General features: G+C 55.2%; 1 protein-coding gene across 1 annotated transcript; it reads right to left on the bottom strand.

Annotated features, from left to right (window-relative positions):
- Positions 1–6,330: 6,330 nt before the first annotated feature.
- Positions 6,331–23,799, bottom strand: FAM78A (family with sequence similarity 78 member A). Its single transcript, XM_081065514.1, has 3 exons — positions 23,295–23,799; positions 21,586–22,678; positions 6,331–9,511 (listed from the first exon to the last, which is right to left on the bottom strand). Exons 2-3 carry the CDS (start codon positions 21,906–21,908, stop codon positions 8,983–8,985), a joined length of 852 nt encoding a protein of 283 aa, XP_080921640.1. The 5' UTR covers positions 21,909–22,678; positions 23,295–23,799; the 3' UTR covers positions 6,331–8,982.
- Between the last annotated feature and the right edge of the window lie 2,374 nt (positions 23,800–26,173).

Genomic DNA, 26,173 nt, shown 5'->3' on the forward strand with positions numbered 1-26,173 from the left:
AGGAGTCAAGTCTCAAACAAAATATGTTCCTTAACCACAATGGAATTAAATTAGAAATCAATAACAGATATCTGGAAAATCCCCAGATATTTGGAAGCTAAATAACACGTTTCTATATAACCCATGATTCAAAGAAGATATTTTAAAAGAAATTGGAAAATATTTTTAACTGCAAAATAAAAACATCCCATCACGATTTGTGGTGCTAAAGCTGTACTTCGAGGGAAATTTATAGCACCAAGGTGCCTATATTTTAAAAAGAAGCTGTCTAAAAAACTAGAAAAAGAAATGTAATGAAGCCCAAGATAGGCAGAAGAAAGGAAATACTAAAGATCTGAGCAGAAATTAACAAAATAGAAAACAAGACAAAAGGAAATCAACAAAACCAAAAACTGTTTCTTTGAGAAAATCAATTAAATTTATGAACTTCTAGCCAGACTGGTCAGGGAAGAAAAGAAGACACATTACCAATGTCAGGAATGAGAAAGGTGACATCACTGCAGATTCTTCAGATATTAAAAGGATAATTGGCATATTATGAATATGTTTATGCCAATAAATTCAACAGCTGAGATGAAATAGACAAATTCCTTGAAAAAGACAAACTATCAAAACTCATGAAAAAATAGAAACCTGAGTAGCCTTATAGCTATTGAAGTAATTTATCACCTGAAACTTTCTCATAAAGAAAAGTCCAGGTCCAAATGGCTTCTTTGCTGAGTTCTACCAAATATTTAAGGAAGAAATAATACCAGTTATACACAAACTCTTCCAGAAAATTGAAAGAATGTTTTTGCTTCAGATCAGGAACAAGGCAAGAATGTCCATTCTCACCACTTCGGCCCAACATCATACAGAAAGATCTAACCTATGCACTAAGGCAAGAAAAGAAAAGGCACCCAGATTAGAAAGGAAGAAGTTACGTTTTGTTCACAGATAACATGATGATCTATATAGAAAGTTCTATGAAGTCTAAAAAAAAAATAAAACTAGTAAGTGACTTCAGCAAGGTTGCAGGATATATGCTTAATATACAAAAAAAATGTATTTCTGCATACTAGCAATGAATAATCAGAAGTTGAAATGTTTAAAGCCAATACCATTTACAGTAGCATCAGATATGTAAATCAGTTAGGTATAAGCCTGACAAAAGATGTACAAGTCCTGTACCGTAAGAACTATAGAGTGTTGCTGATTGAAATTAAAAATTAAAGCACGCCTAAGTAAATGGAGGAATATATATTCATCAATCAGAGACTGTCAAGACTCGATATTGGGGCCGGCCCAGTGGCTCAGGCGGTTGGAGCTCCGTGCTCCTAACTCCGAAGGCTGCCGGTTCGATTCCCACATGGGCCAGCGGGCTCTCAACAAAAAAAAAAAAAGAAAAAAAAAAAAGACTCGATATTGTTAAGATGTCTTTTCTCTCGAAATTGATGTACAGAGTCAATGCAATCCCATGAAAATCCCAGCAGGCTTTTTGTTTTTATAGAGAGAGGGAAAGGAACACACAGGCTGCAAACGCCTCTCTCTCGGGTGGACTTTCTCCCACCTCATCCACCTCGCCTCATTTACACCCCTGAGCAGGGATTGGACAGATGCTGACCAGAGTGCGCCTGGGTCCGTCATCCTGTGAGGGGCCCAGGAGTAGGAAGTGACACCACATCTATTGTTTTTCGCCTTCCCCATTTCAGCCGAAATTGGGACAGAAAAGAAATCCATTTAACATCTGCTTACAAGGTCAGTAGCAGCTAACACCTACTGGGTGCCTGGCCATGTGCCAAGGGCTGTGTTGCTGAGCCACTGAATCCTTTCCCGTGAAGCCAGCACCAAAGCCCCACCTCTCACATGAGGAGATGGAGGCTCAGGGGCTTGCAGTGTTAATAGCTCAGATTTCCTGAGGACTTACTATGTACCAGGTACTGTTCTGGGTGTTCTGTATCAGTTGACCTTTGAACGCCCACCCCAGTCCTAAGAGGTAAGCACCCATTTTTATCCCCATTCTGTGTTTGAAGACACTAAGACCTGAGAGCAAAGGTTACCTGCTCGAGTCATACAGCCTGGGAGGGTGCAGCAGGCATGCAAACCAGGTGAGCTTGCCATGACCCTTTCCTGCCTCCCCACCCAGTTGGGTCAGAAGTAACAGGAAGTGCAATCTAGAGAAGCCTGGAGGACAGGTGACATGCAGGGACTTCCGCATGTGGACTCTGGTTGTCTCCTTCACAGAATCTTCTCTTGGTCATTCACAAGTGATGGGCGCCTGCTTCCAGAGAGCCGCTGCCACTGGGGCACAGCTAACCTGTGCTGAGAGAGGCGTCCATTGGTACTCTCTCCCAGAGAAGGTGATAAGGGCTCCAAACCTAGGGACCGACTGTGTCTCACTCCCTTTTGTCCTCAGCCCCAGCGCCGGCATGGAGCCCAGCACCCCCTTTGCTCGTTGCTTGTAAAGTAACATTTAAAATCTTTAACCAGGCTCTTCTCTGCTTCCCGGTGCTGTCCCCCCAGTCGGTTCCTCAGCCACCCGGGGCTTTCCAACCCAAGACCATCCCTGTCAGTGCTGCTTCCTCTGTGGAACGCCCGTCCTCTCCCCTCTCATGCAGCTAAGACAGTCCGGCCCAGTCTCCAGGTCTCCACTAAAGGGCCTCCTCGTGGAAGCCCCCCTGACACCCCAGCCCAGGCTGGGCCCATTATATTCCTGTTCACCGCCCTGTGCAGAGGTCATCGTGTTAGTTCTGTGTAACAACACCTCACTTGTCTTCTCGGGACTGTGCTCTGAGCTGCTGCTTCTCCAACACCCAGCAAAGGGCCTCATGCACAGATGATTAAAAGTACATTTGTCAACACAGAAGTGCTGACGCTCGCTACAACCCGGAAGAACCCGGAGAGCACTGCAGGTGGAGGAAGCCAGATACAGACCACCCCTTATGTGATCCCCTTCACAGACTGTCCAGAACAGAGATCTCTGTAGAGACAGAGGCAGATTAGTGGTTGTATTGGGCTGGGGTGGGGCCGGAGGGTGATAGCTAACAGGTGGATGGTGGTTTTCCCCTTTTGTTTGAGATGATGAAAATATCCCCAAATTGACTGGTGATGACCGCACAACTTTGTGAATTGACTAAAAACCATTGACTTGTACACCCTAAATGGGTGAATTGTATGGTATGTGAACTATTATCTCAATAAAGCTGTAGAAAAACCTGAATACACTCGTCTGGCTAGCTGGCTGGTGCTCTGTGTACTTTTTGATGCTGAGAATCCTAGATAACCAAGTTCTGTCGCCTGGATGTCGCAGTGACTTTTAGTTTTATTTAAAGAGAGACGAGTCTTTGGTCTCTAATAGAAACGCCGGCCCAATGCCATTCGCAGGCAGCCCGTTAGCATGTTTAACTCGGAGCACAACCGCTACACTTTGCCAGCTCCAACTGAGGGATGGGCTAGGTGTGCGTGTCCTGGCTTGCAGATTAGGAAAACCACAACATGAGAGGTCAGGCGGCGAGCCCGATCTCACTCAGCAAGGCAAGTAGCAGCCAAGAATAGCGCAGGGCCTCCGACTGTGTCTCACTTGCTTTTACACCCGGCACACCATCCTCCCCGTCTGATTAAAAAAGAGACCATAAAAAAATGAACCAGAGCAGTAGCACTTAAACTGGGGTCAGGCCGACGGAGGAACTCACCCTGTCTGTGCGTCTCAGTCTGCAGGGACACGGGGGACGGGCCCTACCCCGCCGGGAGCTGAGCTAACTGCCGCCAGGATCCATGGCAGCTGTGTGGGTTTGCCGCCCTGGCCACAGGCACTGGAACAGAGCTCAATCGCTCACATGTGTTTTCTCACAGGTCTTCATTTCCGTTGTCCAGTGCCAGCGGGGCTGCTGAGGACGCGTACTCAGCTGTGGGCCTTCTGCGCCACCTTAAGAAACAATGGTGACGGGCAGTCTGGGAGAATGGAGGTGTGGAAGGGCCGGTGGTGTAGCCGAAAATGCATTGACAGAGGGGGGTCAAAAGATGGCTGTTTGAAACCAGCCCCGTCCTGCAACTTCCCAGCTGAGTGACCTTTCATTTAGCAAGTCCCTCCACCCTTTTTGAGGGCCAGTTTCCCCACCTGCAAAAGGGGAAACACCACTCGATGTGATCAGTGGTGACAGCAAAGGGCTTGGCAGTGCCAGGCGCTCACTGTTTGGATGTGCGCGATTTGGGTGGATCATTTTTGAATACTGCATGTGTGTGCTCAGTGGCTTGTCGCTCCCGACAGTATTTGCCTTAATCGAATGCCCGAACCCCCAGCCAGGTGGGAAATAGTTTCTGTGAGGCCACCCAGGCAGATAGATGATGACCAAGACAGATCAAGCCAGAGGTGACAGAGAACACCTGGGCTGTTAGAAATGTCCAGAGGCCTGAGAGCGCCACCAGCCATCGCCTCTCTGCCCGTCCCAGTAAGCTGTCTCCTTGGACCAAATGGGGATTCCTTCTGCCTCAGATCCTAACCTACAGTGAGTGTTCAGAGCAGAGGTTGGGCTCTACCCAGAGCGACTTTAGAGGCGGTGGTTGGGATGGTTGTGCTCCTGCGTCTCCCAGACATCTTAAGGCAGGTGGGGCTGGCCCAGCCGGACAGCCGGCTCTCCCGGGTCCAGGCTCCTGTGACAGCTGGCTTGAGGCTGCTGTCTGTTTCATCACAGTTTGGGACTTCTAAATTTAACCTGCTATCAGCTTCAGAGGCTGGAGGGCTTCCACTGTGCCTAAATGCCACTTGGAAACCACTCTACTCGTAACCACCCTGCCTGCACATGTCCCTCCCAAATGGTACCCCCACATGCAGGCTAGGCTGCCATCTGAGCGTCCTCGCTCTACTGCATGTCTGCATGAAGCCTCGAATGTCTGGGTGACCTGGGCTTTATCCCAATAGGATCCAGTTCAGCTTCCTCCTGCCATTGGCGAGGACCGCACCCGTTCTCTGTTCACCCTTATGAACACACGCATGTGCACATACACACACCCCGTGGTGTCTCACGGGCAGAGCTCAGGAGCCGACTCCACAATCAGAAGCCAAACCACAACAGTTAACCATACCACCCAGAAGCCATCTGGATGGAGGCAGCCGGCGGAGCCTGTTACGCAATTTCCTCTGTGGTGTCTCAGACCCAGGAGACAGGATGCAGAGTGCCGTTGGGTTACTGAAATGTGGAAAACCCAGAGAAGAAACCAAATCCCCGATGCCCAGAGTGAATGTGAGTCCCTTGTGCTCCGTGGCAGTGCCGAGAAGCCACCGCCCACCCTGGCAGACAAGCCTGTGGGCTGCAGCTGACCAGGCAGCCCCTTCCCAGGGGGAACGAGCTGGGCTCACTGTGGGCAATGGGAAAATTGCACACAAACTACAAACTTCCGGGGGGGGGGGGTGAGAAAGGCATTTCCTGCTCAGGGAACCCAGGATGGAGTGAGCCAGAGGCATGGGGCCTTCTCATCCCAATACTTCCTGGGCATTAAATGGATGCTCAGTGACACGTGGAGGTTGAGAGCACACGAAACTGAGAGTTTGGGCTCTGGGGCAAGAGTTCGAATCCTGGGTCTGTCTCTCAGATGCACAGCCTTGGGCAGCTTCTCACCCTCTGCTCTCCCTCAGTTTCCTCATCTGTGAAATGGGGATTCTGATAACAGCCAGATTGTTATGAGGAGTCAGGGAGTTAACACCTGGAAACCAAGGAGAGCAGCGTGTTCTCACCACATCAGCTACGAGGTAGTTACTCGGAGAACCCCGTTTTCCATACAAGGTAAGAGGGCCTCAGAATCTCACCCAAACTCACACACATTGCCTTGAATCCATAGCCCGCGCTCAGAGGACCTCCAGGCTCCCCCACCTCCCACCCTTTCATAAGAACATCTGATTAGAAGACAGCATTAACTCTCAGTACTCTGACCCCTTTCTTCAGCCTCTGGCCGAGAATGGCATAGAGCCGTCTTCTAGACTGACATTGTCCTAGCAGCTGTTTCCTCACAAATACAGGTTTGCAGGTCCGTGGGTAAGGGCCCAACTGAACACTAACCCCTGTTGATATGGTTGCCAAAAAGCCAAGCTGCCCACCTCCCCCTCCCCGCCTCCATCTTAGCTCCCCCCCAAGCCTGCCACCCCTCCTCCACCCAGGGCACCACCCAGGAGCACTTCAGGTGGGGACAGAGGTCCCAGGGCTATGGACAGCAGAGGTCTCAGCAGAGCGGCCTGCCTCCTCCCAGGTTCTTCTGGGCCTTAGCACCAGAACCCCTGGCTCCCAAAAACATTCACTCCCACGGCCAGAAATATGGAGCCATCAACCACAAAATGAACCGCCGTTCAGAAACATCCAGGTCCTAGCCAGACCTACTTTAAAATTACATTTATTTCTCTGTGTGAATATTTTTGTTTTGTTTTTCAAGGTTCATTTTACATTTTCTTCAAGAGTCTTATGCCTCCTGGTAAGTGCACTGGTTTGTTTTCACAGTACTCTCCATGACCACGGACGGTCCTTATTGCTGGAGGGGTGTGTCCACACCGGGGGAGGGGGACACCAGAGGGATCGGGGACCCAGGTGAGAAGCCTGGGGTGGGTCTGTGCTCCTGAAGAGAGAGGCAGCCAAGGGACCAGACCCAAGCTGAGTCCAGCATCCTTGGGTGGACCCACAGCCTCTCTAAGGTCTTCAGAAAGGCTGGATGGGCAGAGAGAAAGGGGCCCGGGGTAGGGGCAGCTGGGGGCCAGGCATGCTGTAGGCCCAGGGGGAGGCAGCTGGAAAGGGGGCACAGTGCTGGCCCACGCCAGGAGGGCTTGCTCATACTCAGAAAGTACGAGTTTGGGGGACTCTGCCCCCAAACCACTCAGGACCACCCCTACTGCTCTTTCCCTCTCCTACCCTCTGCCCCAATAAGAGTCCCTTAGCTATGGCCCAGCCCAGAACCAGAACTCCAGCTTCCTGACCCCTCACCCAGGGCCCTGTCTCCTTTTTAGTGCAAGAGAGACCTGAGTGCAGAGAAGGGCCGCTCCGTCAGGAGGCCAGAGGCCAGGTCCTGTCCAGGCATTCCAACGTGTCACCCATTCCCTCCGCAGCCCTGCCCCACAGGTGGAGCTGGGGCCCTTCATCCCCCCCACTCAGGGCTGTGGCCTCCGTACACACCAGGGGGGAACCCGCAGTCCCCAGGAGAAGGTCCCGGGCCTGACGGGATCCCGAAGCACCACGCTGCAGCCGCCGGCACAAAGCTGTTAACAGTCCAGTTGTTCCAGGATGGCTGCACGCCTCCCATCAGGAGCAGGGCCTGGGAGATGGCCTGGACAGTAAGCACCCCTTGAATAAATACAGTATCATGTGCATAAAGGAGCAGAGCAAGGATCGGGTGACCTATGCCCTCCCATGTTGTAGCTGGGACTCCTACAAGTGGCTCATGTGCGGCAGAAATGGATTGTTCTCCTTACCTGTTTTCTGTGCTTGGTTACTATTGGTTTGAATGCAGGGCCCAGGTGTTGTAGCTGTGGGTTTGGCAAGCTAGGAGGAAGGGGGCTCCAGAGGGGCGTCCCCACAGCTCCTGCGAGCAGCCTTCAAGGCAAACATTGGTAAGAAAGCTTGGCATCTCTCAGAACTCAGTCCCAGGGCTCCAGAGGGCCCAGGACCTGAGGGAGGGTGGCCCGCAAGGAGTGGCCCCCCTGTCCCAGAGCAGCCTCCAGAGTGACTCTGATGCCTGTCAACACTGGGGTCCACTTAATCCCCCAGTCCTGGGCCCTGGTTTACTTCCTCGAGGACAGGCAGCAAGGGGGTATCTGCACCTGCCTCCCCAGATAAAGACCACCTATCCCTGTGCCCCCAACTAGCTTCCCCCGACCTCCAGCACTGGTGCTCAGCGCCCGTCTGCAGCCCGCCCCCAGAGCACCTGGGAGGGGTGTCCCCTGAGAAGGAGCCTGGAGGGACGGGGGTACCTTTCTTCTTACCTTTGAACTAAAACTGGGTCAAGGTGACCGGCCCTCCAGCGTTTAGGACCAGTGTGGATGGAAATGGAAAAGCATACACTTAGATATGCCGGCAAACGGACCGTGAATGGGTGCTGACTGATGCCTAAATTCCCCAGCTCCACCTGTAACACAGGACCCTCCCTCTCTCCTAGACCCACCACGGCAAGTTAAGGCTGCTGGGAAGAGGCAAGAAGCAGCCCCTGCAGGTCTACCCCCAGCCAGAGTTCTCAGCCCTTCTTTGCAGGTAGGGAGCGGGTCGGGCATTCTACCTGGGGCTGAGAGAATGGGCTCATCTGTCTGTGGTTTCGTTTCTGCCAAAACGAAAGAATGAGCAGCTGGTTTCAGATCTAAATCTGTGCCCCTGCCCCTTTCCCAAGACACCAAGGAGGGAGGACGGAAGGGAAGACGGGATGAGGGGCTCAGCTAGTCTTTCTTTCATCCCTCACCCATCCCCCTCCCTCACCTCTGGCAGGAGATGAAAAGTCCAGTAGAAAAGAGATCCTGCTTTCTTTGTCTGTTTCAGGTTGGTTTTTTTTTTCTTTAAATTCAGCTTAAGGCAGAAGTTTGGCAAAGCAAGTCTACATAAGGCCGCGTGACGGTGGATGAGGGGGAGCTGCCATGCGAGGCCCGGCCCTCAGCACGGGTCAGTCTCATATCAGCTCCTCCTCCTCCCGCCCCTGAACCTCGTAAAGAGGCATTTTAAAAAAAAGGGGACTAAAAAAGCAGTTGTGTCAGGGAGTCTTGCAAGTGAATGACTGAAATTGTGAGAAAAAGGAGAGGAAAGGAGACCCAAGGGGACACTGAAGGGCGCGTGTGGGGTTGATCTGTCCCTGCGGGGTCTCCCCCCTTGCCACAAGGAAGCAGGTTCCGAGAGGGCCGGGGCTGCCGTCCTGGGGGCATTTGCACAGTGAGACCGCCCGTGGGAGAAGGTAGAATGGTTGTATTTTGCTGAATGACTGGCCACCATGTGGGGTTTGCTCGAGCGGTATCGTGTTTTGAGTCTGGCCTCACGGACGTCCTGTCTGCTACCGGTGCTTGGGCGGAATCACCACCAGCGGCTGCCCGTACTTGGGCCGCCACATGAGGACCTGGGCGTCGTTGGCATTGGGCTTCACCAGGGCGTTGGGCGGTATTGGCTCGTTCTTGCTCAGGATCTTGGGCTGGTCCTGGGCGATGGGCTCCTGTAGCCGCGCGCGCTGGCCCAGGGGCCGGCTTGGGTTCACCTCTATGTTGAGCTGCATACGCCAGTGCAGCGTCTGCAGAATGATCATGTCGTTGGTGGAGGTGTTGGTGGCCACCAGCCACGTGGTGAAGCTCTGATTCCGGTAGATTCTGGTCAGCTTGGCCACATTGCTCTCACTGACGGGCACGGCCCACGTGACGCTAGGGTAGAAGTTGTCATTCATACTGATGATGAACTTGGAGTCTCTCTTGGTGGGACCCACGATGGTGCACGTCTCCGTGGTATTGCCGTACCAGGGGTAGTTCACCCCGTCCGAGTCGCTGATGGCCTCGATCTTGCCCTCCTGGAGGTCCGGCAGCTCCCAGCTGGACCTGAGGACAGGAAGGCCAGTTTACTCCGCCAGCCACCCACAAGGCTTTTCCGTGTCCCCTCTGTCCATGGGCTTACCTCCCTGGGGGCCAGACAGTAAACAGACATCCAGCATCATGGCAGGTGAACCAGGGCTCCCCAGACAGGCCCCCCTCAAAACCCATCCCCTTCTCTTGTAGCATCTCAAACCACAGGCGACGGCGCTGGATCCCAGCTGGGCTTCCGGAAGCCCAGCTGCCCCTGCGCTTGAGGGAATACGTCACATGAGGGGCCTGATGGGGGTGAACAGTCACGGAGAGGCCTGACGTGCCCTGTGTCCAGCAGCTGGCAGGACGGCCACCTGTGACCTTGGTTAGGGCAGAGGCCGTGGGCTCCGAGAGCCTGGGGCCACACAGCATGCCAGGATGAGCCTGGATGGCAGTGCAGGTAGGCCCGGCCCCTCTGGCCCACATGCGTCCCCCAGGTAGCAGTGAGTGTCTGTCTCTCGATTTAGAGGCTGACAGGAGGCTTCAAGCCCAGTGGCCATAGAGGCAGCACATCTGGGAATGACTCCTGGCCCCCCTATTGCCCAGCGTGTGACCTGCGGCAAAGACCTGCCTCTTCTGAGCGTCAGTGCCCTCACCTGTGAAAGGGAATGCTTCTGGCCTCTCCCCGCACTGGGGCCTGGGGAGTAGAAACCAGCACCCAGGAGCCTGCCACGTTGGGTGTAGCCCTCAGCTTCACGTCTCCTCTACCACGCAGGGGTCGGGGCTCCCTGCTCTCCGCCAGGCTGCAGCCAGCACCTGTGACTCCCAGGGAGCCAAGATGTCCCTTCTTCCCCGACAGCCCCCCTCCGCCCTTCCTTCTGCTCATGCTGCCTAGAAGAGGAAGCACCATGCAGCCAGAATTGCCCCGCGGGTTAGCTGGTCTTTGGAGCAGTAGAACCAAGAGCACGTAACCACCCGGTCTCACAGCACCGTACTCAGTCCCAGCTGCGGGGCCACCTCTGTGATGCCTCCCGCGCTCTGCCGCAGCACTGAACCCAAACTTCACTCCCAGCGGCTGAGGCTGAGGCGGCTCAGCCTTCCTGAGCCAGAAGCAGACAGCCAGGCTGTCCAGAGCTCCGACTCCAGACCCCCGGCCCTGCTGCGAGTCTCAGCTGCCCCCTCACTGGTGTGAGACCCGGGCAGGTTCCAGCCCTCCCACGACCCCAGACTCGGCACACACGCTCTTCCTGGGTTCAGTGGAACCCTCATTTTCCTGGGAAAATGAGGACAGGACCGTGTCAGCACCCGGCGGGGCACAAAGCACATGCCAGTAGTTGGGAGCTGCTAGTCCATGGTCGTCAGTACTGTCGCTACGCTGATAACTCAGAGGAGGGCGCCAGCCTGTCCCAAGTCGCTCTAAAGACATTGCTCCCATGTGGCTGGGGACACAGCTGTGTCTGGGGAACCCATCCCCTAGAGACTCATCAGCAATCACATCCACCTGCCTGGACAGATAAGGGAAGTGGAGCTGGGATCAGCACCTTTTCCCCAGGTGATTTGGCCAAGCAGGAGGGCCTGGGATCCAGGCAGCCTGACTTCATCCAGTGCCGGCTCCACCTGGGCGCCTGTGATGCCAGCGCTCAGGACGCCTGGCACTCAGCACTCTGCACACCTACACACGCCAGCGGTGCTGTCCAGGGTCTCCTATTTCACAGAATGCGGCCCTGTTCACGCAGCAGCAGGCACAGCGCCCGCAAGGGGGAAATGACCCGTGTCTATGGATGTGTGAATGGATAAACAGCGTTGGTCCCTTGCTCCACACCGAGGAATACTATCCAGCACTGAAAAGGACACCCTGACCCCTGCTCCAACATGGATGGACCGGAAGGACATTACGCTGAGTGAAATAAGCCAGAAAAGGACAAACACGGTGTGATCCCACTTATCTGCGGTCCCTAGAGTAGACAAATCCATAGAGACAGGAAGTAGAATGGTGGGTGCTGGGGGCTGGGGAGGGGAGGAAGGGGGAGTTAGTGTTTAATGGGGACATTTTCACTTTGGGAAGATGAGGGAGCTCTGGAGATGGACAGTAGGGATGGTTACACAACAGTGTGAATGTACTTAATGCCCCTAAACTTAAAAATGGTTAAAATGGTGAGTTTTATGTATATCTCATGACAGTAAAAAAAATGCATTCCTCCACGGAAATGCATCATTTAATGTTACAGTTAGCAAAATTGGAGGCACTGTAGGAGGAATGATTAGAAGCGTGATTTTGCTAATTTTTGTTTATTTCACCTGTGTTTCCTGTTTATTTCATTGAAAAGGTCCCAAATTAGGGTAGCGCCTGCCTCGTAAGCCATCTCCTGCCCAGGGTCTTGAGCTCACCTGGGCAGCAGCTCAAATGGCCTCACATTTCTAAAGTGCCCGCCAGCCCCTGAGACCCCAGGGCTCTTCCCACGGCAGCAGTGGGCAGTGGGGAGCCTGCTGATTCAGCTCCCCACCAGGGGGGCCCCACGACCAGAAGAAGGGGGTCCGAGTCCCTGCCCTGAGGTCCTCAGAAGCGTGTGCCAGCCGCCTGTTTCGGAAGGCACTCACTTTGTCCTCTCAGGTGGGTACACTGCGTGCAAAAATTATTTTAAAAGGCAGAAAGCAAACTTGCAAAAGAACTTTGTTGTTCCTTGGCCCCCTTTCACTTCCTAAGAGCTGGCTTGTTGGGGGAGTGGGGCTTTGCACCAGAATGATCTCTCTCTGTCTCTCTCTCTCCCCCCCCCTTCCCCGCCTCTGACCCCAAGCTGCGGCTTCCTCTCCACCCCCAGCCTCCAGATGCCCAGGCCCTGGCTTCATCACAGACAGGTGACCACCATGAGCTGGCAGACAGCCGTGTCTCATGTGAGGTATTAGTCAGAAGCAGGGGCAAGGGCGTCTGTTTTCAAATCATCAGGGGCCAGCATGATCTGGCTCTGGTCCCCGTGGTCCCCGTGTCCCCAGTGAGGAGGGAGGAGGGAACATGGTTAAGAGCACAGCCTCTGTGGACCGACCAGCCCTGGGTCTAGTCTCAGTCTGGCTACTGGCTCTGATCAAGTCACAAATCTCAGCTTCGTTGTCTCGTCAGTTATGGATAACCCTACCCACCTTGCAAGGTTTTTGTGATGATGAAATGTGTTGACGTATACTACCTGGTACACAGTAAACAGCAATACACGGAAACTTCTGGAACCCTCTGAGGGAGGTGTCAGCAGCTAGGATTTGCCACTTATTGGACCTGAAGCTTTTTCCACCTCACTTACGGTTGCAGACTCTACGTGCACTGAAAAGCCTGCATGCCATACAGTTACTCTTCCTTTAAGATTTCCTGTTTGTTCTGCAGTGACCTTGGACATCAAGGCAGACCAGCAGCCCTGCACACACTGAGCTGTCTCGTTTGCACGGAGGGGACAATACAGGCTCTGATTCACAGATGCCACCGAAAGGGGTAAGCAAGACGCCCAGCAGCTGCCTGCACACAGGTGCTTAACTGTCCGATCAACCTGGAGATGGGGGACTTTGGGACTAAGCGGAAACACGCCTGTCCCTGCGCCCCGAGTTCACAGACTGGGGTCCCACCGGCCCCCAGGCTGTGTCGTGTCCATCCTCGGACAAGCAAGCAGAAAGCATTGGTCTCCCTCGCGTCCTTCCCCTCTGTCTGCTCTTCCTTCCTCTCATCTGCAGGGCGAGACCCGCTCCAGTCAGTGCAGAGGGAAAACCTGAGGCAACAGCAGAGCATTGAACTACGTGGGGGCCCTTCTGAGCTCTTCCACTGGCCACGTGTCACACTCCTGCCCACATCCGCGTAGGTGTGGGAACCCCAAGGACAGCAGGCAAGTCCACGCTTGAAGCTGGACCTCAGGATGCTTTCTGGGGCCCCCCTGCATCCTGTCTGAAAGGGACTCCTCAGCGTCCTTCAGTGCCCCCGTTCCTGCTGCCGTCCTCTTACGTCATCCAAACAAGCGTTTGCAGAGCACCTGTCACTGACACTGGCCACAGAACCATGAAAGAGACAACAGAGGCACCTCCCTGGTCAGTAGCCATGGCAGAGGGCCCCACACCCTCCCGGCAGCATCCCTGACTCTTTCTCACCTTGAGACTATCCCCCCTTCTACCTGACTTCACCCCAGCCATGACCCCTCACCCCTTCCTGATCTCCTAGCCTCCACTCCTGCTTCCTGCCATGTTCTCACAGAAGCCTGAGTGATCTTTTAAAACCACAAATCTGATGGCACTGTTCCTCCCTCCGACCCTGTGAAACCTGCCATGACTCCCATGGCCCTTAGAGCTGGATGCAGTTGCAGCCTGAGGCCCGCGTGAGCTCCCAGACACACAGCCTCCCCAGGCTGCAGACACTCAGTTCCTCTAAGGGGCCCTGACCCCACCCCCACCCCATCTCAGGGCTGCCTGCCAGCAGCAGCGGGACCTCCTCCTGGCCTCGTCAGTAGTGCTCATGGCTAAGCCCCCCGGAGAAGCCCACCCTAGGCCGGTGGCCGCCGAATTTCATGCCACTCAGTCCTCATCCTGCTGTTTCCTGGCACATGCACGGGATGATTAAATAATCATACGATCATTTGTTGACGATCTCTAGAGGGCAGGGGTCAGACCTCCAGGCCTTACCCTGGTGCCTCGCCTAGAATCAGGCACAACGATCAGTGGCTGGGCAGCCTGCCCTGTCTCCCCTTCAGGGCCGGAGCCCCACAGCCCACAGCGGGGTCTCCGTAACTAGTTTCGGTCCGCTCAGGGGACCCTCGCCCAAAGCTGCCTCTGCACCTTTCCACCTGGAGCTGCTGCCGCTGCAATTGCCGCTCCCAGCATGGCTCATTATCGGCCGCAGTGTGCTCGTTCCCTGAGAACATCAGCCATGCCGAGCCCCCTATGTACGGATGTCCACCCAGGGCTTCCCAGCTGCCCTGGGGCAGGGCTGAGGGCACGTTCACAGAGGGAACTTGGAGATGGTAGAGGCCTGGCCCTCGGTCGCACAACCAGGAATCCGCCCGGCCAGGACCCACAGCCTGAGCAAGCTCTGACCCACGCCCTCCAGCAGACCCACGCCCAACACACACACACGCACACACACACACACACACACACACACTCTTACCCATCAGCCTCCAGTGGTCCCTTACCCATTTGCATGCATATGCATACATATTCACATGTATAAACACATACGCTCTTACCCATCAGCCTCCAGCAGACCCACGCCCAACACACACACACACACACACGCTCTGAATAGCATCCCTGACTGACTGTGAGTCTGAAGGCCTTACAGAGAGCCTTTCCTGGAGGCTGGGCGCCACCCACGGGTGCTGGGGATGGTCACCTGTGGCTCCAGGCCCAGCCGATAGTCCAAGCTGGCCCGATAAGGACACCAGGGGTGCCCCGAGGCCCAGCAGTGTGCCTGGGAGCGAGCACACCTTCCCTGGCTGCACAGACCCCTGGGCTGTGCCCAGCGGGGTGCAAGCCTGGGGCAGGGCTCTCTCCTGGGCATGGAGGGCCCTTTGCACCCCCGGGGGCTTCCCCTCTGGGTGAGTGCTGGAGTCAGGGCCCTTTCGAGTTCTGGACCTGGAAACCAGACCATCCATCCCAGCCCACCTGGCCTCGGAACTTCCGGTCTCTTTCTTCACTTTCGTCCCGTCTACACGTCCTGTATTTTTTCTTTTCCTTAAAATTAAGCACTTTTTTTAAAGCTCAACTAAATGTAGTTTTTCCTAAGAAACGTCTCTGAAATTACAGGTGAAATACACTAGATCTATATATCGGGGCCAAAAAAATGTAGACACGTGTTAAGAGATGTTATCTATGCTCAAGCAGTAGTTCACTGTCATCAGAAGTGTCTGGACGCTGACGGGAACCACTGTGAGCACCTCCTGTCATTGCAGACGTCACACGTGACTTGTATTCATCTTTTGTGATGGGCATATATTGAGTATTACAATTAACACAGGTTTTTTTCCTTTCTTAAAATGTGTACACCTTGTTTTGGCACCCTCTGTATATATTTTCTAATATACACTGAAATAAACATGTTGCTTTAAATTAAAATTACACTTAAGCTTAAACGAGTCCATGTAAACCTCATTTCCTATCCCTCCAGTGGCGCTGTGGGGCCCTCTGAGAAGAGCATTCGCGGTTAAGGGCTGGAGGCCAGAGGACCAGGGCCGCCCGGGGTTCTTGTGCCCTCGTACGCGCCAGACAGGCACTGAGGGATTATGTCACCCACTCCTCCACTTTACAGTGTTGTACAATGTGCAAAAAGTTCAAATTCTGCAAAGTTTTGCGATTTTCCAGAAATTGAGGCCCCTCCCAACCAGACTGCGATCTCAGTTTCTGATTTCTCCCTCGCCGGCACCAGCTGGCCCCGTCCCACCTAACGGGTCACCAGGCACCTACTCTCCCAGGAGGGGGCCAGGGTGTGCCCTCCCTCCCAGCTTGCTCCTAGGGTTCCCCCAAACAACAAACTCCACTCCTACCAGGTCTCACCCCCTCTTCTGCACACCTCGCCCCTCTTCACCCAGACCACAGCCCATGCCCCTGGCGCCTAACATGAAGGGGAAAAAAGATCGACGGTGCTGGTTTAATTTTGGTTTTTCTTTATAAAAACTGTGCTTTTTCTTTCTTTTTGTTTTTTTTTTTTAAAGCAGGCGGTAGAGAAGTGTAAGAAGTGAGAAACGAAAGCCGTCTCGTCAGCGCCTGCCCTCCCCGCCCTCCCTGAGGTTACCCACCACCCTGTACTCTGGTAAACATCCTGGGAGATCTTTCCCTCTGCACATACACAGTACATGTGCCCATTTTCGGTGTTTTCTTTTTAACCAAAATGGGTTTCTACCCTGCACAGTTTACCTTTTCTATTTTAATGCAACATACAATCTGGTCATTTTCCCACGTGGAAGCAGCTGTAGTCGTACATGTTCATTAGAACCCTCGTCATATACTGCCCTGCAGACAGACCGTAATTTCAGCCCCTACTGTTGGACGCTTGAGTGGTCCCGGGCTTTCTGAAATTAGGCACGATGCTGGAGTCCACCCATGTCCTGGATCGTCATCCATTCCCACGTTCGTCAATTCATCTGTTCCGTCTGCCCACTACCTGCCTGGCACCCCGCCAGACGCTCAAAGTTTCGAGTAGAACGATGGAGTCAAAGGGCGTGTGTATTTGACACTGTCATAGATACAGCCAGACTCCCCTTCCAGAAGCTGCCTAAACTGTACCCCCAAAAACAGCCTCTGAGGCTGTCTTCCTTCCCCGCCCCCGTGCCACGCCAGCTGGGCATTACTGATCTTTTTCATTTTATCCAGATCCGATCCAAAAAACAAAGGGATCTCTTACTTCCCTGATCACTAAGGCTGTCGGTGCCTTCTTGCACGTCTCCGGGAGCAGCCAGCTTTTGTTTTTGGCACAGGGAAGGTGAGGGTTGGGGCGATCACTTGGCTAGGGCCAGTCCAAGGGGAGTTCTCTTTGGGCCGGGCAGTCCCCCACCACTTCCTCTCACCCCAAAGCCTGGAAACAAGGACTTCCCTCTCCCACCCACGCCGCCCTCGCCTCTGCCAGGACCCAGCAGATGGGGGAGGCCGCCTTCCGGTTGAAGAAAGGAAGCAGCATCTTCAATTGTTCTGTGTGGGGCCCACGGCTCAGGCCCCGGCTGCAGGAAGAGGCCACGTGGTCACCAGGGCCATTCCTCTCAGCCTGTCCCCAGGACCCACTGGAGCAGAGCACGCCTCCTTGGGCAAGTGGCTTCAGGCCTCAGAGGCTGTTTCCTCATCATCAGATGAAGTCTTTGGGGACTGACAGAGTGGAGAGGGAGCCAGGGAGCTCTGCACATCACCCCAGCTCCAGCACCCCCAGCCTGAGGCCTCAGACCCTCCACCCCTGCCCAGCTCTTTCTCACCAGCCTCATAATAATCCTGTGACAGCAGATGTCACTGCATCTTCTGGCTGGAAGGACCCTCGAAATCTCACCATCCAAGGATCTCACACTGATCATGGGTACGTGAAACCCAACCCAGGAGAAGAGATGGCAGCAGCGACAACTGTAATATGGCAAATCTTTATGCTGACTCTTCTGGGCATTGTATAATAATGAATTATTAGTGGTTATAATACTGATAGCTGCCACGTAGTGAGTCTTAGGGTGCACTGGGCACATACTAGGTTCTCATCCTGCCGCACCTTGTTTAATCCTCACAGCAACCCTATGAGGGAAAAGGACTGTCCTCCCATTTCATAGATGGGAACTGTGAGGCTCAGGAAGGTTAAGCGACTGGCCCAAGGTCACAGCACCAGTGTATGGCAGAGCTGGTATCCACACCCTGCTGGACAAGGGCAGGGGAAGTGGCACTCAACCCAGACAGACCCTCTCCTCTCGAGCTGCTCTCCTCCCTTCACCCCCAAGTCTGCCCTTTGGCAGAAACCTGAGCCAGAAATTGACCTGGGCCTTGGTGTTGGCCGTGGGCCAGATTCCCTGGGGGTTCCAGAGCAGGGCAAACTAGGGACAACGTGAAGCATCTCCCGCACCACCGAGAAATTGTGACTTGTCACTTAGAAGGCTGAGCCAGCTGATAGGTGGTGGTTGTGGAATTGCGGGGGATGGGGTTGTAGAGACAGGTGTCTCCAACAGTTTGGGGGGTGGCTTTGAAAGCAATGTGGGTTGGACCCAAAGCAATATAGGATCCTCTGGAGCTGGCACAGAGAAACTCACCACTTTATAGCTGTAAGAGCTGGGTGCTGTTGTTCTACTTAAAATATTTTAAACCCAGAATGTCATTCTAATAAATTCTCCTGGATTAGATATTAATTTCAAGCAGGGATAACGTTTGGGGCATTATGGGTTTCAGTTTAGTATTTGGAATTAATATTTTGAATGCAAACCCATTTGTGAAGAACAGAAGCCCTAACCTTTGCCACCTGGCTTTCCCCTCCCTGAGCCACTAAAGCCTAGTAGGTGGGTTTCATTTTAATAATTCAAATTGTCTGGGGCTAGTCCAGCTATTCTCAACCAGGGGTGGCTTGGCACCCCTCGCAGGGACCACTTGATAATGTCTGGAGACATTTGTGGTTGTCACAACAGGAGGTTGGGGGGCTCCTGGCATCAAGTGGGTAGAGACCAGAGATACTACTCAATACCCTACAATCGCAGGGGCAGCCTCGGGTCCGGGCAAAGCTGGGGGACAGCCCTGGGCAGCTGCAGGTATCTGGTCAGTCCCGCTGGCTCGTCACTCCTCACTTTCACGTCACAGGGGTCAAAACTATGACCCAAAGGAGTCTGGGGTGAGGAAGATGGCAAGGGCCTTTTATATCACATTCATTTAAGTTCATCTTACGTTCTAGGTTTTTTCTAAACAAGCCCTTCTCACTTCCGGGGGGCCACCGGTTGAATGTAGCGCTCTGCCCCCGGACTGGAGGAAACACGAACTGGAGGACACGTCTCGAGGAAGTGTCTCGAGGAACGGTGCTGTGCGGTAATTCAGCTTCTTAATACGATCGGTTGATTAATAGTAAGTCAGGCAGCTTCCAGCATCTCTGCCACAGTCATCGTCACCTCCACCTGTCCCGTCACCAACTCCTCACACAGCCTACGGGGAGTTCTGTCGTTATCCCCAGGGGCAGGTGACAGAACCGCACCCCCGAGGGGTGACTTTCCAAGGCCCCAGAGCCAGCACTGATCAGTCATTCTGCCCCGGGGCCTGAGCCCGTTAAGGACCACTCCACACTGCCCCTCACAGGGACCCTGAAACTCTGCCCTTTTTCTGGGGCCGGTCCCCTCCCAACTAGGATTACAGACCCAGGAGAAGGAGATGCTGGACACAGAGGGTCCTGTGCCCATAGGGGCGTCCCAAGAAGGGGAGGGAGCAAAGGGAAACAGCAGGGAAACTGGCCCCCGACACTTGAAAACACCAATCATTCATGACTTGCACTATTTAAAAAATGTTCAAGTCAGGGAGTGGTCCTGTGTAAAAGAGGAAGGCCTGGGCTGGGGAGAAAATTCAATACAAGGAGTCATTTACATCTGTCCGAATTATGTGGTTTCAGCCACGATTCTCAACTCATTACTCGTCCCATCGCTTACTCCCCGTCTGAGAATGATAATCACGGTATAAAAACATTAAAGGTGAAAGCCGCTTCCATTAAGTATTGTAACGTACCCTGAGCCTGGCGTAGTGCCGACTGCTTGACAAATGTCTCCCATAATTCTCGCAATAAGGCATGGCGCAAAGACTATGACTGGCCCCACTTTGCAGATGAGGAAACCAAGGGTCAGAGTGGCTCAGGTCACACCCTGGAAAGTGGCAGAGCCTGGACTCCCTCCCGGGTCTGCTTGACTGCAGTCTAGATGTGCCCTGGGTTCCTTTAACCAGGAACCAAGGACTGGCACACAAACAGAAAGGTCATCTCAGGTCTCCTGACTTGGGCCTGCCTCCAGCAGTAGTGCCTGGACATACTCAGAGCCACTAAATGGAGCATCAGGACTTGAAGGCTGAAACCCCTGTGTACAGATGGTGAGGCTGAGGCCCCCAGCCGGGCCTGTCCCCGCCCCACTGCCCACCGCGTCCATCTCATCGGAACTCAGTCCCCTTCATGCTCCAGGGCTTTCTAACTGGTGCTCATACTTTCCCAAGTTCTTAAGGACCCTCCGCCTACCCTGTCCCTTCTAGGAAAGAACACAGACTTAACCCCAAAACCCCAGGAAAGCCTTAGTTTCTTGCCGGTTGTCCCGGATGCCTTGCAAAGTTTGAGAAGGCTTCGAGCTTAAGGTTTCTCAGGAAAGGTCCACACCAAATCACTCCCATTCATGTTTCCCTTTTGAATGGAAAGTCAGCCCCCGGCCTGGATTAGTAGCCACTTTGGGGAATTAAAGGCCTAGGGCCTGGGCGTGGAAATCAGGTTGACAGAGGAGCCGATGAGGGTCTAGATGGGCCCCCCGACACCTCTTTGGGGAGATCATGGTTACACCCTCATTTTACGTTTTACTGTGACCTTCCTGTTTCCCTATAACTTCAGTCGTTAAGTGGAAAAGCCATAAGATTTGGTGTCCCCCCCCCAACCCTCCATCCCCTCCTTACCCCTTCTGATTTCAGGTGGCCCAGAATGTTCCTAAATCCGTGAAAAGTTCCAGCTCCTGGGGAAGTGCTCCTCTCTGTTCTCACTTGCAGACCCGTGAGAGTGGACGTTGAGAGAGAGGCTACAGGACAGTGTCCAGAGCCAGTCGTGGGGGTCAGGGCCTACCTAGCTTTCTCAGAAAGGTCCTTGTGCCTCGGAAATGGCCACCTTCAACACCCTCTCATAGAGTGGCCCTTCGAGTTAAGTCACTTGCCCTTCCGCCTACCACTGCTCTTTTCACACCCAGGAGGACCATCTCTGGGATCAGGGAACATGTCAAAAAAGAAGCCCCAGTGTCCTGCCCCGAGATCTGCATTATCCTGGGAACATTCTGGAGGCCACGCTGGAGAGAAGAGGTCAGTGGGCCCTGCCAGAGCCTTCTGGACACTGACACTTGATGTCCATTAAAGTGGCCACCTGCCTCGGAGAGAAAAAAAAACTACACCACAAAGCAAACCAGGTTTCTAAGACAAGCTGTGCTCTCAAACAAAACTCCATTTGGAATAGTAAAGCCCTCCCCAGGTTCTGCTGTGCATCTGAAAACACCGGAGAGACAAGTTCAGACCCAACCACAAAGCACTGTGCAAATAACTCCGGAGGCTTCAGAGGCCCGGGTTACTTCCCCAAGTATCCACCACGTGGGGTCAAGGAGGCCTGAGCGTGGGGGGCCAAGAATTGGCCTCTCTGATGACCAGACAGCATGCTTGCTTTGCCAAAGAGGCAGCTGGTGGAATATTCCTCTGCTTTCTCAGCACCTTGCAGGGAAGGACAAAGGAAGCCCAGGGGCCAGGGGCCAGGGGCAGAAGGAGGCAAGATCCTAGAGCCATGACCCCAATCTGAATCAATTGGCAAACCCTCTAGGAGGTCATGTGGCCAGGGAGAACTCAGAGGCTACTTCCATTTGTGCCTCAAGCTTCCCTCTGCCCCTGCAGAGGCCCCGCTCTAACCCTCCAAGCTCCCCACCCCAAGCAGTACTCACATGCCCTGCTCCCCATACTGGTTGTAGAACTCCATGTGGCTGCATGCCTGGATCCAGCCAATTATCCAGGTCTCCTTCTTGGGGATGGGCGGCATGACCACCTGGGCGGAGGCACGGAAGTGGGGTGTCCGGTAGCGGAGCACCACGCTGGAGGACTCATCAATGCTGGTGGGGATGGGGTCGATAGAGGCTTTCACATCAATCACCGTGATACCTTCCCGGAAGACTCTGGTTTTGCCCCCGATGCTCTGAATACAGCCCATGGCACACAGTACCACTGTGATCTCCAGGGAAGGCCAGCAGTCCCAGAGAAAAATGGGCATTGAAGGGATGGAGGCTGCCGGACCCAGTGCAGACAGTGCTGCTCTCCAATCTCAACTCTCAAGACCGATATCCATAGGATAGAAAATTCACTGAGGAGGGGGCTTTTGCATGTCACTACCTCGGGTCTGTTTATAAATAAGGATTTTGCTGCATTTCAAGGGCCCTGGGTATGCTCTTCTTCTGCTGGCAGTGGACAAAAATCACCGATATTCTTTGGATTAAAAAAAGAAAAGTTTGGATGTTAATGGATAAGCATGTTGTTCAGACATCCAGCCCTTCCGTGCCTCACACGCGGGGAACGCAGATCAGAGACGCTCCCTGAAGTCTTCCGCTGAAGAAGGTGAATGCCGGCAGACACATAAATAAGGAAGGCTCTGTCCCCAACGCGGCGCCGCCACCCTCGCTGCAGAAGACCGACTTCCTGCCCTCCTGCCTTCCGCACGCGCTCAGGACACACGCACCCGGCCGCTCGCCCAACGGGGCCGAATCAATGGAAGGGCAGTTTGTGTTCGGTCGGCGGAGGTGTGGGCGTCCTCCCGGTCGAGCGCCGACCCGCGGCTTCCTGGAGGCGACAGCCGGCTCGGGCCGCCCGCGGGGTCCCGGAGGAGTACGGTGCAACACGAGTCCCCGTCGGCGCCCACTGGCGGGCACGGGCCGACGCCCCCACGCGGGCGCGCCGCGTCCCCTCGTCACTGTCGCCGCCTGCCGCTGTACGGGTCCCCGGGGCTGCACTGGAGCCGCCGCCTAGTTCGCCGCGGCCGCCGAGGACCTGGTGGGAGGTGGAAGGGACAGGGCGTCAAGGCCCGCGTCAAAGTTGAGCCGAACTTTGCCACGGGGGGCGCGCGGGGCGACGAAGAGTGTGCGCTGGGCGCGGGCTGCAGAGCTGATAGCACAGCTCTGGGCGGTCTCCCCGGAGGCGGCGCCCCCCTCCACCCTCGCGACCGCCCCGTCAGTGGCAGCCAAACGACCGCGCGCACCAGCGAATAATCGCCGCCGGTGACATCTTCGCTGACACCCTCCGACCCAGGGGCGGGGGTTGGGGGGCGACAGGCTGTCACTGCAGTGGGCCGCGTGGACTTGCTGGTCCTGGCACTGCGCCCACCGCTTCGTTGCCGGCGCCCCTTCCCCAGCCGGGTCCTTCCGACCCACTGGGGGCGCAGTGTCACCCCCGCAGGCTGGTCCGATCGGGCGCGCGCCCTTTCCCAGGCAGGGATCCCCTGACCCTCGGAGGGCGCCGTGCCCTAGCTCCACCGCATCGGGCACCTCTGTCCCCCTCAACCCCTTGCCAGCCCGAGCGGCCCCGAGTCCCCGCGCGTCGGGCGCGTTCGCCGCCGCCGGGGAACTTTGCCGCGCACGCCCCCACCCGGGCGGCGCCAACGACTCACCTGCCCCTCGGGCCAATCCGGGTGCCCCGGCCGCCCCTGACCCCTCCGCAGGCACGTCCTCGGGGCGCCCCCAGTCCCTACCCCGGGCAGTGTCCTTTGACTCTACTGGGGTCTGGGGCCGGCGTGGGCGCCCCCGGCCCCCACGTCCTCCTAGCTCGGGGCCGCTCGGGGTGGCCGGGGGCGGAGGGCTGAGGCTCGGGGCGCTCTCGCCCCCACCCTGCGCGCCTCCCTTATTTTACGATCATTGTGAGCGTGCTGTCCCCGCTCAGCCCCGCCGCCGCGCCGCAGCCACCTGGCGCGCCCCGCGCTGCCTCGCTCTGCTGCAGCATCGGAAAGGCAACCAGGTCAAACTTTGCAGAAACTCAGCCCCTGCGCCGGCCTGGCCCCGCGTCCGCCCGCAGCAGCCGGCGGGAGCGCAGCGCACGCAGGAACCGCCGCCGGTTCGCCGGCCCCGCGGGGATGCAGGTCCGCAGGCGGCGGCGGCGGGCGCCGCCTCCTCCTCCCCGCCCGCCCAGCTCTCCACCCTCGCTCCCTGCACACCGCCCGCCCTCCCCTAGTAATCCTCTCCCCCTCCCCCCTCTCTCCCTCTCTCTCTCTGCAGCTGCTGGGAGAGCTGAGCCTCTCTTTGCATAAACGACATTTCCTTTTTGGCCAGCCCGGAGAACTATGGGTAGTGTAGTTCGGCTTGTCGGGTCCAGGTGGGCTACTCCCTGTGCCCTTTGAACTCGTATATTTTCTGGGGCTCAGGGCACTCGGAGAAGGGTCGCACTGCCCTGATATTCCTGGCCGCGGTCGGGCTGTGGCTGTGGGAGGCTCCAGGCCTGGGAAGGTAGGGGTGGATGAGAAGTTTGGGGAAAGGGTCCCTGTGTTGCTCCCTCCATACTGGGCTTCTTGGCACCCTGACAGGTGGTCAGGCCTGTTGGGCCCCAATTATGACAAGTGCTATACAGTTTCATTTCAGCCACCATTGGCCACCCCTGTGTGGGAGGCCTATTTTGTGTGTTTCACAGAGCAGGAATCCAAAGCTGGGAGAGTTGCCTAAGGCCCCACCCTGGCAGATGTCCCACGTGAGACTGGTGTTCTGAGTACAGAGGTTCAAAGGGGATTTGAACCTGGACAGTGAGATGGAGCAGGAGTGGGGATGGGGGAGTGACAGCTGTGAACCTCTCTAACCACTCTCAAGCCACTAGCCCCACCCTCACCTTGCAACACCCCCAGGGAAAGGCCAGATGGTTTGTGACATCAGAAAACCCTGCAGCCACATAGAGCCATATCCTCCCCCATCACTCTGACTTCCAAAGGTGCTCCCAGCAGGGCACAGGGCAGGTGGTTCCAGCCACTCCCAGTGAATGGCAGTGAGGGCAAGGACCAGAAGAGCAGGAGCTCGGACCACACTGAGTTCTCTTTTTTGAGAAATGATCAGCCAGGCCAGGCTGAGTGATCCATCACAAACTGGGGCCAGCTCAGGGCACAGGAAGTGTCCGATTAAAGTAGCCACTGCCTCCTACCCAGCCACACCCCTGCCTTCTCCCTACTCACTGCCATGGGCTCTCACCCAGCCTAGTGAGGGGTCGTCCCTTTCCAGGGCACCTGGTAGGTAGCTTATTTCTAGTCCCTCTAACTGAGGCCAGGCAAGGTAGCCCTCGTGACCTGCTTACTGCCAGACGGTAGGATTCCAGACAGCAGGACCCCGTGCGAATTTCCATTTCCTGGAAGAAGCTTTCCTTTGCCTTGTCAGCCACAGGGGCCTCTCCCAGCCGTGCATTCCTGGTCTCCACAAAACATTCTGCCCCCTGGGATGCACTACGGCCATCCATACCTCCTTTGTCATCAGATAATTATCAGGCTATTGAGTTTATATCTAGGTGAGATATTAACTTTTGAGGTGCCGTCTCATCTCCCAACACCATCACCCCCTGTGCCTGGAACACAACAGACCTCATTGGCCAGAGTACCCCCTTGATGGCAGGGACACTGTCCTGGTGATGAGGACATGAGTGCTCTGTGAACATGTGCTGAGCTGCACATCTTTCTCATTTCATGTGAAAAGGACGAAGGCCAGAGCCCTAACCTGCTCACTAAGTGGCCAGGCCCCTGAAGGTGATTTCCTGGGGATGGGTCCCCTAGATGCCTGCTGAAAGTGACATTACTTCCCATGGCCCTAGGCTTGGCCTGGGTTTGTGTTAATGATAAGTACCCACTGTGTGTTAGGTTCTGCATGAGCGAGGATTGTCTACTTTATCCTTCACCTTGACCCTAGGAGGTGGGCTGTACAGAGAGACCCAGGGGTCAGGGGACAGTGGCTTTTCTGAGTCTGGATCCCCACCTAGATCTGGCCAAGTCTAAAGCCCACTCATCTCCTCCAGGCACACCATCCCTGCTAGCTGGGACCAGCCCTCTGAACCAGGATGGGACTGACACTAGAAAGCCCTGTCTCTGGTAAGTCTCACTGCAAGAGCATGAGGGCACTTGCAAACTAGAAGACCGCTGTCCCTTAAGGTGGCCCCGGAGCTGCCTCTCCTTTCACTTCACCCACCGTGTGGTACTTTGTCTTGGGCTAGTTCGAGGGCAGGATCTACAGGGAAAGGACGTAGGCAGCACCTGTGGTTCTGTTTGCCCGACCCTGAGCTTCAGCCCGGCTTCCCCAGGTCCAGCCCTGAAAGACAGAGGGTCTCGAAGGGCTCAACTCACACGTGCACCCCCTGTCCCAGCTCCTCATAGGCCCTCCGAGGTTCTGGCTATTTCCCCAGATCTCAGGCACCCCCAGCCTTCCTGCCTCCCCACGCAGCCCTTCTTCCTGCTCAGCATTTTCTGGAGCTCTGTGGGTGCTGGGCAGACCCACGGCTGTCTCAGCATCTGTGGAAGGCCAGGATACATCC

The sequence above is a fragment of the Rhinolophus hipposideros genome (assembly GCF_964194185.1).
Source record: "Rhinolophus hipposideros genome assembly, chromosome: 11".
Classification (NCBI taxonomy): domain Eukaryota; kingdom Metazoa; phylum Chordata; class Mammalia; order Chiroptera; family Rhinolophidae; genus Rhinolophus; species Rhinolophus hipposideros.

What these genes read in the sequence shown, in the direction of transcription:
- FAM78A (XM_081065514.1), bottom strand. Translation starts at nt 21,908, where the DNA reads ATGCCCATTTTTCTCTGGGACTGCTGGCCTTCCCTGGAGATCACAGTG. An exon ending in CAGTATGGGGAGCAGGGCAT is followed by an intron (nt 9,512 to 21,585) that starts GTGAGTACTGCT and finishes TCCTGTCCTCAG; the next exon opens with GTCCAGCTGGGAGCTGCCGG.